General features: G+C 42.9%; 1 protein-coding gene across 4 annotated transcripts in view; it reads left to right on the forward strand.

Moving 5' to 3' along the window:
* Window positions 1-8,166, forward strand: part of LOC137266431 (fibroblast growth factor 17-like) — a 127,614-nt gene extending 119,448 nt beyond the window's left edge. For all 4 annotated transcript variants that reach the window (XM_067801928.1, XM_067801929.1, XM_067801926.1 and 1 more), the window contains exon 5: window positions 5,375-8,166. In XM_067801928.1, the coding sequence (XP_067658029.1) occupies window positions 5,375-5,620 (246 nt within the window). In that variant the 3' untranslated portion in view covers window positions 5,621-8,166. The remainder of the gene's footprint in view (window positions 1-5,374) is intronic.
* The last annotated feature ends 5,273 nt before the right edge of the window (window positions 8,167-13,439 follow it).

The following is a 13,439-nucleotide window of genomic DNA, read 5'->3' on the forward strand; positions in this document are numbered from 1 at the left end:
CAAAACCTTTCTTTGCATAAAGGAACCCAGGGCTAGACAAAGCAGTTCCTGTGATGTTTCTCATTAGTTGTCCCCGCTGGTCTTCAGTTAACCAATTGATCCCTAGTTAAGATGGACATTGCCAGACCACAGTCAGTTGTCCATGGTATTGGTAAAACGGGACCAGTAAGAGGATCATTACAATGTATGACCACACTCAGTTCTAGGGCAATCCCAAGGGAGCTAGCTTACAAACATTCAAGACCCTAACAGTGTACCATTGCTTGACCATGAGACACTAACTACCATGCGATCATACCTTCAAAAGGTAGGCGTGTCGTCAACATGGAGGGTGGAATTTCGTGAATACTGCAATTCTCTACGTCTCGTGTAGTCACATGTCAGACAACCCTGAACGTCTGAAGTGGTTGTCTAATGCAAGTGACGACGGTTACCCACAGCGAAAGCGATGACTTGTCCCAAGAAAAGCAGAAAATGAATTAAATACGAAAGAGAAAAATGTAGCTGCTGAAAAAAACCCCGCAGAACGCCAGACATGCTCCGATCCGTGAATCCTGTCTCCGGCGGAGCAATTACATCACAGAATACGTTTTACCCCCTCCACGTGACTAGGTCCCCCACGTGGGGTTCTGTGACGTCATAGTGACAGGTTGATGGCTGGCGAGGCCGTTGAGGTATGTGTCATGCATTAATTATATAGCATGTCATGTAAACAACCGAATTAGTGACCACTACTATCTAAGATTTAATGCTTCAACCTGTCCTTGAGAAATTAGGAGAGCAACGAAAACAGAATAAAACATAATCTGCACTTAGTGAAACCTTTGAGTTTTGTACCTGCAAATTCGTATTTCTTCGTAAATCTAAAATCGTGGACGCTAAACATGCCAATTTGTGTCAAATATGTATTGAAGGTAAATATTTTGCACTGCATGGTTAATGCAATCTTTGGGACATTTTCTTACTGAAGGCCGCTATTGTCTATTGTTATGTTTGAGTGGGGCTTGTGTGAGTGACTAGGACACAAGAAGCACCAGCCATGGCGACCTCGTGAGAGGAAGATGCGGGGTGGTCGATAGATGTCTAACGTGTGACGACTCGACCCCCAGGGAGCTGACTGCAACAAGTACACCGTCACAGCACCTATAATCAGGTGGCTCTGGCTTGTCGACGGCTGTTTGTCATCGTACCAACTTCAGAGGATTGGCCTGATTCAAATTACCCTGCGTCGGCTGAGTCAAGGTCTTGGCGGAGTTGTAAGCCAACAAAATGCAGTCAACGTTCAACAAGACTCAGTGTTCGCTCATATAAACAGTTTGTCTACCATGATCATGTCTGGAAATTAAAGGCGCGATGAGTTAGTCTAGTGGTCAAATCGTCCGCTCGTCACCCCAAAGAACCAGGTTCGCTTCCACACATGGGTACAATGTGTCCCCGCATCGATATTGCTGGAAACGTTCGGACAGCGGCGATAAAACTCACCCATTCTCTTTGATAGAAGCTAGTGGAGGCTCCTGTCTAGGGAAGATTGCGACCTGTATCACATTATCCGATGATTAAAGGATTAAATTGTGGGAAAGTGCCGTTGAATCCAACTCACTCAGAGACGAATCCACAAGAAAAGATGCTGGGGAGCTAAAAGGTGCGATGTCCTCTACCCGCTTGTACACCAATATAGATACAGTGATACATGTAGATGATACAGAGTATCCGGTTCTCCCTTATCGCAGCGCCATCTGCCTGCGGGGCACAGGACCTCAGTAATGAACTCCATATCTACATCACCCAAATAGCCAGCATATCTTTCCCCCATTTGCAGACAATCAGTTCGCATTTTCCATTCACGCGTTTTTCTGATGTGAGCATGTAATCGTGAGAGGACACACCTCGAGGCAAGGATTACAGACCGTTTGTCTGTACAACTTATCCTTTTCTGATGGCGGGTCTTCATCCCGCAGAGATCTTGATGTGACTCACGCCTGGAATGTCTGGCTAGCATACCGAGAAGGATGTCACCTTACGAAGATACCGTGCATTCCACCTGTCGAGGAACGTGTGGTGGCCTAGAGGTTAAAGTATTCGCTCGTCACGCCAAAGACCAGGGTTCGATTCCCCATCTGGGTACAATGTGTAAAGCCTATTTTGGGGGAGTTAAATGACCGTTTCTGTTTCAACCGTTTACGCTACTTAGAGGTGGTACTGTGGCACAGGGTAGTTGGTTACACCAAACCTCCTGTTTCGAATCCTCTATAGCATGTAAGCTCAGACGCTCTTCTGCTGATCTCAATGACCAAACATAATCATGCCAGCAACATTCATAGACCTAGTTTTCACTTTCATTTCTCTTGAATATTGCTGATTGTGGTGTAGGACAAAAACAAGTTCATATAGAATCGAGTTCAGAAGAGCACGATGATATGTATACAGAGGTAGCCACTCTTCTGTACACTCATTTTGGATGTAAAGAGGCCAATCCTGCATTCGATACATCATCTGTATTAACGTTGATCAGCCTTTCGAGGAAGCAGTTTCATTCGCGACAGCCGCTACTTCGACACATACGACTTTGTTACTGTTTTTAATCTCGACATAACGCACAGCAGAAATTCTGGCACATCTGTTTGTGATCGCGACATGACGTACTGCAGAAATTCTGGCACATCTGTTTGTGATCGCGATATGACGTACAGCAGAAATTCTGGGACATCTGTTTGTGATCGCGATATGACGTACTGCAGAAATTCTGGGACATCTATTTGTGATCGCGACATGACGTACAGCAGAAATTCTGGCACATCTGTTCGTGATCGCGACATGACGTACAGCAGAAATTCTGGCACATCTATTTGTGATCGCGACATGACGTACTGCAGAAATTCTGGCACATCTATTTGTGATCGCGATATGACGTACAGCAGAAATTCTGGCACATCTATTTGTGATCGCGACATGACGTACTGCAGAAATTCTGGCTCATCTGTCTGCATTATCTCTATTCAATGCTGGTATAAAACAGGGGCATGTTCCTGAAGCCTCGTCGTATGACCAGACATGGTCGCTTTGCAGTTCATATAGAGCCTTTGACACAGGAGGGCATTTCCTGTAGATTCTATGAAAGGCTTTATGGCTCGTTTCTCAGTGACCCGTTGGTAGTGAGAGATGAATTCCTTACTGTGACGTCACATAATACGATCATTATGTGTATACAAAGTTGTTGTTATATATGTTACCGCAAGGGCCTCACCTCCTACCACCTCCATCCGCCTTCAAAACGTCAAAACCAAACCGCCTCAGAAGTAAAACTCAGGTCGACTAAAAACTAAACACGTTTTCAACACGTGTATGTTCCGCCAAGTGGGTTGACTGCTATAGTGTCTGGTTCAAGGCCAGGCTAACTGTTCGGTGCCAAGACAAACAGATAAACAGAAACCTCTTAAATCCGGATACTCGGTGGTTTATCCGGACGCTCTAACTTGAAGTGTCGGATTAAGGGGGGTTCACGGGACATGGACTAACTCAAGTTGTAATAAAGCTTCACACAAAAAAAACTTCAAATAAACGCCATATACGAGTGGTAAAACAGATCGATTGTTTGAAAAGCTTTCCTCTTTATATCGGTTTCTGAGGTATTGCCCAATTCATCACCTCGTCACCTCGTGGGGGATAGGATATCGGTGGCGTGCATTTTGTTCACTCCATATCAACTGGGTTGAACCTAATTAATGCAAGGCACAGGGGCTTGTTTGAAGTTGCCAGGAACAAGTTAAGAGCAGAGAGACCCTTCGTTGCCTGTTTCCCCACACCGTCCCCAAACTCCCGTACGGTTGATTATGTGATAAGACTTGCAGGCTAGAAGTAGTTAGAGAGTATTGACATACACACACGCTGTGACTATCGTTCATTCACAGCTTCTAATATACTTCTTCAGCTGGCGACATAGCCCCGTACCCAGAATAGCCTGCCTCGAAGGGGCATGGGCTGGGGTTTACGAGCTCTTAGTTCAAGATAGGGTTATCTTATAATGTCTAAATTGCCTCTTATCTGCTATACAAGATTGTTAATAAATGAAAACTGAATCATTTGTTTCTGATACTAACGGCGTTTCATATTCTGATATAATTGCCAGTATGGAACTAGTCTTGGCCGACCGTTTGATCTCGTATCAAACGAGATTCTCGTGATCCGCGATATCAACCCGTATTCACATAGATTTTCATGCGAGGCACCCACTTATTAAAACTCTTATGAGGTTTATAAAACAAGCGTGTGTCTGTGTAAACACCGTGTGTACACATTGTGGTTGGGTAGGGCGTACGGGGGCCATAGTCTGACGACACGTGTATCGAGTCATGGGGGTGACAAGACCTTTAATGAAACAAGACACCGTCAAAACACCCCGTGATACGGAGGCTAGGCCCCGGCTGTTACAGGTTTCCTCCCTGGAGCTAATTCTGGATGAAGGGACGGGCATCAGATTCATACAAGGAGTAGTGATACATTTACCGGGTATAAACAAGATTGTTTGGTCGACATGTGCCCTTTGTGATGCTTTGCACATCTTGTTTGGCCACGTTCGGGCGGATTACACCTTAATTCTCCCTTATGACACTTCTCGGGTGTGTCTCCACCCGTAGTCCTCAGGGTGGGGTGTGGTGTCTACATTATTGACCCAGTCTCGACTATTCCTACCCACTGGTCCCGTTTCAAGTGCGCGTAAAAGGCGACTTTGTTGACACATGTCATCGATTCCCGATTGCGCAGATCGATGCTCGTGTTGTTGGTCACTGGATTGTCTGGTCCAGACTGGATTATTTACAGACCACCGCCTTATTGCTGGAATATTGCTGAATGCGGCGTAAAACTAAACTCACTAACTCTTATCACATAAGGTGCACGTGCTTCTATGTCTCGGTCCTTTTGGGGGTCGCTTCTCCATGCTTTCATCCCGTTGGACTTCATCGTCTCGCCCTCATAGTGGCTGCATCTGTACTATCCGTATCCTCGTTACATATTCTTGAATTTGGTTCACTACACAACAACACTGCTGAAACATAAATAATAAACATTTTGAAACATTAACATGATCAAAGTCGCTAAGGAAACGATTAAACGATTACACTCATCAGTGAATTGATCAAAGTAACAAGGAAGTGGCGTGTGTGGGAATTCTTCCACGTTGTACATGTTTATGGTATGTGATGATGAAGAATTAGACGAATAACTGGGCAAAAATAAGAAGACACTGAGAATTTTTTTCTGCCGTGTTTGAATCATGTTTTAACTTGACTAAAACAGATGTGGGTTTGTAGAAGTCTACACGAATGCTGTGTTTCTATGCATTACTGTGAATTCATATTTCGATTTTATTTTTCAGCATACACAAAAACCGCAATGTTTGTTCACGCAAGTGGAACGTTCGGACAACTATACAGAGCTCAGGTCCAAGGCAAACGAAGAATGGTACATTGGCTTTCGCGAAAACGGAAAGCGGTTAAAAGGTTATGCCAGAAGAAACCGGAGAAGAGAAAAGTGTTTTCACTTTTTGGTAATAAATTTGACTCCAGCGCCCCGAAAACCTTGGAAAATAAAAGGATTTTTGAATCGAAGGAGGCGAAGTTGATATTATAGCCAAAGTGTCTAGATTTCTTGGCATGAATACCTTACCGGAAACCCGTTTCATTGCGGAACACCGGAAGTGCGACTGTTAGCACGCAATGCGGGTCCCTAGCAGCGCCGCCATTGTTGGGCTAGGGCAGTTGGGATAGCTGCAAAAGTACCGGATGAGTAGTGCAATTTCGTCCACGACTTGAACGTCAGTCGTCTTGAAACCACAACCACAAGCGTCCATGGCAACGTAACCTAGCAACAGCATCACTAGGATCCGAGTGGTCTTTCCTTGCCTGCATATAGTGAGAACCAGTCTTCTTGGTGTCCCATGACGTCGCAAGTATCATCGTGTCTACCTTGTCAACGTGACGTCATAACCGTGTCAACGTTAAGTCACAATCGTGTCTACGTGACGTCAACAGTGTGATAGAAATACAGACACACATTTCAGTGACGACAACAGTGCGATAAGAAACCGGACACACATTTCGGTGACGTCATAATCAGGGATTTTTTGGTAGCATCTACAAGTGTCGTGGCCATCCCAGACCATTTGAACCATATAGACTCGGGAGGCAGGCTTTCAGACTCGCCTAGTGAATGTGGGCTAATTAAGACGCTGTTAAGTCACGTGATCAGTGTCCACTGTCGCATGTAGATATATACCAGTTATCCAGACTACACCACCTCTGTATAGATATGTAATGTAGACTACAACATAGTTTCTACTGTACCGTCGCCCTTTCCCATTACATCACGTGACTGAGCGACACGCCCGCAGAACACCGCGGGATGATCACATGGTCACATTCTGTGCGGAGCCAGCCTCGATCTGGTTGTCAGTTCATGTCATACACGTGACACCGTCTACTGCATTTGATTCCAAATGTAAATCAATATCATGAGTATTATATCGTATAAAGTAATGTAGCTCACTAACCCAAGTCAATGAGAGCTACCCACACAGATGGGCGATGGGGTAGCCCAGTGGTCAAAAGCATTACCCGGGTTCTATTCCCCACATGGGTACAATACGTGAAGCCTATTCTTGGTGTCCCTCGCCGTGATGTTGCTGGAATATTGCTAGAAGCGGCGTAAAACCATACTCCCTCACCTCTCTGATGAGCGATGCGAGCGAGCTATGACTGTATATCTCGTGAGATTATGAAAGCTTCACCATCTGATGTCATTGTAATCTTCATCTTATCACCCATTGTTGTCATTCATCAACATAGCAACCTGTAGACCATGATCACGTTAGCTCTAACCCTCCTCCGTCAGGCCAGTACATCCCACACCCTTATTTCTCGCCCTTTCCCCACCTTGACAAACGCTTCCACAATGGTTCGAATGGTGCTACTTTGTATGACAATGTTTTACTGTTTCTCTCGATTGTGTTTTTCGTCGAACCTTCTGTTCCTTTTCCAACGCAGCATCTTAGGGCGATGGGGGGACTGGTTAGTGAACACCTCAGGTCATATGTACTTAAATGTTTTAATTTGAAAGGTTCTTTTTGTAAATATCCATGTTCACTGACCATCGTGGAATGTTCAATATCCACGCAGCCCTATTTCGGACAGGTCAGTCTGTCCATCGACAGGTCGAATACTGAGTTAAGATAATAATACCTTCATGCCAGTTGTGAGCGGCCGAGAAGGGACAATGACATTCCTTTTGACAAATAACAACAGTGATATTAAAGCTCAAATTGGAAACGTGCTTGTGACAAAGGCATTCGAAGTGTCACGTTGTGGACATTGGACAGTCCAGAGATGGTCAGTCTGCTTGGATTGTCACTAATCCATCAGTAGTAGCTGTGTGGTGAAGACAAAGTAGTACCTTAAGCGGTAATCAAACTGCCGTGATATCTTGGTAAATACACAGGACGCCTACCTCCGGGCGTCTCTCCCCATCTGTGTTACAAACCACGCATATGCCATCCCAGCTGCTTCCTGAACACCTTAACCACTTTTCCCCAATTCCAATTCAAATACGTCCTGGTTTCCTTGGGCTTAAACACTTATGTTGAAGGCCATTTTACCCAATCCCATCACACGTTTACGCTATGTCTACCACGTACGTCATGTCCAGCCCATCGTCAATCCTTACGTTAGAATGAACGTAGTTTGAGATTCAGATTTTATAAGTGATATGGATTTTATGAGTTGCAAGCATCCCCTAACTGTTCCCACCCTCCCCTAGAAGGCGCATAATCTCCCTGTGTAGGGCATAATGTAATGTGTATAATGTGACACGTGGTCGCCGTTAACGTCATGACGTAACACCGGCGTCTACAGTGTCTTCGTGTCGGGGATTCATTGGTGTAATATGTTCTCGTGTCCTCGATCCACGCTACATACAGTTTGTACAGTTTTCATCAATCATCTGATCTCGTATGCAAATCTCTGTGTACATAATGTGTGTATCATATTGTTGTATAAGCCAAAGATATATTTATTTAAAGAGATGATGTAAATACTACAATCTCTGTCCCGTGTTATTTATGCACATAGTGTGCTAGATACGACAACAAGATAACAATAAAAAATCTTAAACATGCTTTTGTTATTTCGTCTTTTCCTGCATTTTGACACCATGATATATCGAACTCCACAGGACCTGCAAATCCAAATGTAAAGTCTTGTCTGGGAGACGTCACCGCAAGGCGACTAGAATCAACGTGAAAGTCAAGTTCGCTCGACTCCTGTCAAATACAGAAACTGAATGAAATACAATGCCAAGAAACTCGAAGAAAGAGTTACCTACACTTCTAGATTGTTATTGATAAGCATAATATAATTACTACAGGCACAAGTCGCGTTCACTCGTCGCGCAAAATGCCCAGGTTCGATTCCCCCCACATGGGTGCAATATGTGAAGCCCATTTTTGGTGTCCCCCACCGTCATATTGCTGGAATATTGCTGAAAGCGGCGTGGAGCCATACTCTGTCACTAGGTAGACATTCGAAGCTCTCTTGGTGCTAAGAAAGTCGCAAGTCAATGTTAATGTATGACACTGGCGACTACTATAGTTCTTAGAAAGCTCTAGGCCCTAATCATATCCGTTGTTCGTTATTGATATGTACAATATCACTGCCAATAATTCCTACAATCTGAGATTTCGCAGAATTAGAAGTTCAGTACTGTCAGAAGCAATAGCACAACTACATGTCAAATACGTGGGTGGGAGGGTATGATAATTTGTTTCGTTGTACCACTGTTAACCCTCGTAATAACACCATTAAGTGGACGTTCCAGGGGGTGTTATGGCATAACAGACATTACAAGTCATCTAGTAAGTCATGTGTTCTAGACACCCAAGTGCATATGCAGTCAAAAACATTAACATATACACGATTTATCCATGACAAATAAATGGATATGCCTTGTTATTAACCGAATTGTTGTAACTTAAAACGGACCCAGGAGAGTTATGAATGGCCCCCTTTGTGATACCAGGTCATGTATTTGGTAGGAAACACTTCGCGAGATACATAAAAAACAACACCATAAGAGCGAAGTGCATTTATGACTTTGACAGGATGATTTTGTTATGTTTGCTCTTCTTTGTTATAGTTTTTCGAGAGCAAACATTTGGGTATCACAGAATCTTCCGAACTGCACGATACTGGCCCACGTGACAAACGATAACTCTAGTGATTAATTCGCTGTTTATTTCATACCATTCAACGATATAACCTCACAAAATCACCCTTCGTTAGTGAGTTTGAATACGTTTATTTGCTCTACTGGTTGTAGTACTAAGGTCCATTTGGGACGGGTGAAGTGTTCGCTCGCCACGCTTTAGATCCGGGTTCGATTCCCCAAGGAGGGAATTCATGATTTTGTGTAATGTTGGTTGAAACAGGCGAAATGCTACTTTAACGCAAAGCACTGACGCTATGATAATTAAATGGTTTATTTGCAGGATGGGTAATAATTAATTAATTATTAATGATTCATAAAAATGCGATTATCTCCAAAATGACACACGATCTCAAGCTTAGCTGGGTAACAAACTTACTTTTTGATCATTTTTGTGTAAGAATATGAGTGTTACGACATGATCTATCTTTGGAAATAAGTCATAGATATAGATAATGTATAATTATCTGAACTGTCTTGGAAGTTCACAGTACGAATCCCATCCAGCCATATACTTAGAAGTTTGTGTGAAGTACTAATAGATACTGATGAATTCAGGTGATCGTGAACTTATTAACTCCAGTGCCAATGTAGACCTCTGTGTCAGTGCCAGAGGACAAAGTCCCAGAGACAAATCCCCACATGCAGTGAAGAACACATAAATAGTTAGATTTGATCATCAGCCACCCATGATGATCGCCAGAGAGACTAGCGGGATCGGGTGGTCAGGCTCGCCTACTTGATTGAAACATGTCATCGGTTCCCAATTGCGTACACCGATGCTCACGGTGGCAATCACTGGATTCGCTGGTCCAGATTTGATTATTTACAGAATGCTTCCATATAGCTTCAGCTTTGATGAGTGTGGAGTAAATCTAAACTCACTCTCTCTTGCAGACACGGCAGACCTGTAAAGACTGTAGACCCGCATAGCAGGTAATAGTAGACACACTTGTCCCCACAAACACTGTAGATCCATGTAACAGTTCTTGGAGATACAACAGCCCTCATACACAGTATATACACCCGTGACAAGGGTAGACACAACGGCCTCCTATGGTCTAAAGGTCCCTGTAACACCTCTAGAAGGCACAACAGGCTTGCAGACCCCTGTAACTGAAACAGTTCTTCCAGACACGGCAGTCCTCATATACACTGTTCCTGTGACAGTTACTATACCGACACGAAATCCCCTCATAAACTGTAGACCCGTGCGGCAGATCTTGTAGACAGCCCACGGATGTGCACGTCCGCATCCAAACAGTATCCAGTGACATCTAGCACACTTCCAGCCATATCTAGTGATGCTCATCAAAGTTGCACGTTTGGCATACCTTGGCAACTGGAAAGATAAAAATGCCCAACATGGTATATAGAGATGAATACTTAAAGTGACATCGCCATAACAGACCCTGAAAAAAAGTTTTCAATGGATACGACTTTACTTTTCGTTTGCTGTTCAATGTATCATGTGTCCACCGAGTTCTGTATGATTGTTATCTTTTTCATTCATAAAATCAGCATTTAATTTTTTCGAATGGCATGTCGATTTGACACGTCCCAGCCTCCGTGTTACCATGAATATATGGACGTTATCTGGTTGTAGGTTGTTTTTTGAATCACGGGTTGGACAGGGTTTTTCTTTATCAACGACAGCCGTCAACAGAGATAAAGTTCTCATCTATAACACCTGGCCGAGGCTGGACAAAGCAAAATGTGGGACCTTGTGTAATATGATAAAGTCGCTTTAATCGACAACATGGCGACCCAGATAGGATGGGATAGGCGACAGATCAGTTTCACAAGATCGACTATATATTACTGGTAGGTAAACGATCCCTATCAGGAATATTCACCTTGGAATTCTCATAAGTCTCATAGTTTAATAAGTTTCCAAAATAACATCTTTCGGAGATAGACGGTTTCTTGATGAAGCATAAACATCCTCCGTGAGATAAAATAACACCGTATGTGTATTTATATCAGGAAAGTAGGGTATATCTCTATACGTCTATCTTGTATAAACCTTCTTCAGCGGAGCTTTAGAATACAGCTTTTCTATGGGTCGTTATGTTGACGTAACACCGGCTCTACTTCGGTCCCCTCCCGAATGTAATAGGCTGGGACAGTACTGTCGTTTCGATAAATAACAACTTGAAAACGCTGTAACTGAATGCAACGTCTTTAATCCAGACGATGTTGCCCAAAACGCCCGGGCGGCCAGACCTTTGACCCTCCGTTGGGTTACATTATACATCTTAAGCAGTGTGCAATATATTCTGAACAGCAAAAGAAACGCAACTCTGTTTTTGTAAAGTTTTTAAACACAAGACATAAGCATGAACGCTTACTTTTATGAGATTTCATTTATTTTTTCAAACCTTGCGTTTCTTTTCCTGTTCAGTATATGATAAACAGTGGGTTTTTTTAGAATACCTGGTGTCACTAGTGATTTTAAGTGACACATTGATATGATCTGGATTTGGAAGACAGTGCTTACATGTGCGTACGCGTCACGATATAAGTGCCTGAAGAATCTGAACGCTACCTGAAGCCCCATTTAACCTCACCGCCAGATAAATGTGTACATAGTTATTTCTGGAAACACTGTTCCGTTTCGCGCGCGCTTACAGGAAAGGCATCACAAGTAACCCACCTGAGAAAATGTGATAATGTGACTGGTACTGACAGATATGTATCGCAGTGTCCAGTATGTTTCTACTATGTAACTTTAATGCTACACCGGTTTACTTCCTTTTAGTACTTTCAATATAACAAAATTGTAATAGATTATTTTCTGAGTTTCCACAGGGCGGCGTGGTTGTTCAGTGGTAAAAGCGCTCGTTCGTTAAACCGATGACTCGTGTTCGATTCCACACATTGGCAAAATGCGTGAAGCCCACATCTGAAGTGCCCCACCGTGATATTGCTGGAATGTTACTGAAACCGACATAAAAATTAGAACCACTCACGATGTTCCCAAAGCCGCAAATTATGCTTGTTTCGCTGCAGTCATTATACAAAATCGGTATGCTCTTACCTTCACTCGTCCTATCGGTAACGTTATCGTTATAACGAGTGTCCGTTCAAACAGGTTTCCTGTTTGTCAGACCAAATTACCCACACACACACTTTATCATCTCCTTCACATCACAGAACACTACAGGGATAATAACACGAGACATAAAAACCGTATCAGCTGGAGTAATTAATGATTGCCCAGTGCCAACATGTTGTCTGTATAACTCCATTAACAAAGCTCGCAGATAGTTGCATCGAAACGTACCTCGGAAACTTGACTATGTAACAATAAAAAATGTAACATTGCCATAACACACCTCTACCGAAACCAAACGGCGCAGTTAGTGGGGACAAAGTCCTTTAGGAAGTGTCCTTCTGTCAAGGATTAATACAATAATATTGCTTAAAATAGTCCAGATGATATTCGGTCTTGCGTTAAAAGAGACTTGCAGAGGTAGACTGAAAATAAACGTTTAAAACAAGCAACACGTATTTGACAACACGTATTTGACAAACAGCTTCAACTCCTGTAATCTGCTTGAAAATAACATGCTGCGAACGCGTGATCACTAGAGACATCCGAAATGACTTAAGTTTATAATCAGTGTCTGGAAGTTTCCATACGTCATACATTTTGGTACACCTATTAATTAAGACATTGATGCCATACCGTATACACTTATGCACAGCATTGTATCATCTTGACCATTTTTTGTGTTTGTGTTAATTCATGTTTGTGTACTTATGTGAAGATCGTTTCCGGGCAACACACCTGGGATATCAGAGGTGAAATCTGTACCGTAATTACCATGTGTTCTGCACCACACTGGAAAAGACCATGGGTCATTGGGCCATACCAAGGCCCTGCAGGACCCCGATTCATATTAATGTGTTTGTGTATTCCACTAATTTATTTCCAATTAGAATCAGATTCTGCAATTAAATAATTGTCAAATTATGTATACTGACGCAAAAAAGAAAATGCACAAGTGCTTTGGTATTTAAAACCAGAACGTAAATACTTTTAAAAAAACTTGTTTGCCGTGAACCTGTTAACATGGACAAACTGTCTACGTTGGGTTCTTGCAACGTTGCTATCTGGTATATGTGTGGCTCATTTACAATAATTGTGACTTGTCACAATCAGACCTTTTCAAAATATTTAC

Source organism: Haliotis asinina, chromosome 15 (genome assembly GCF_037392515.1).
Source record: "Haliotis asinina isolate JCU_RB_2024 chromosome 15, JCU_Hal_asi_v2, whole genome shotgun sequence".
Taxonomy (NCBI): Eukaryota; Metazoa; Mollusca; class Gastropoda; order Lepetellida; family Haliotidae; genus Haliotis; species Haliotis asinina.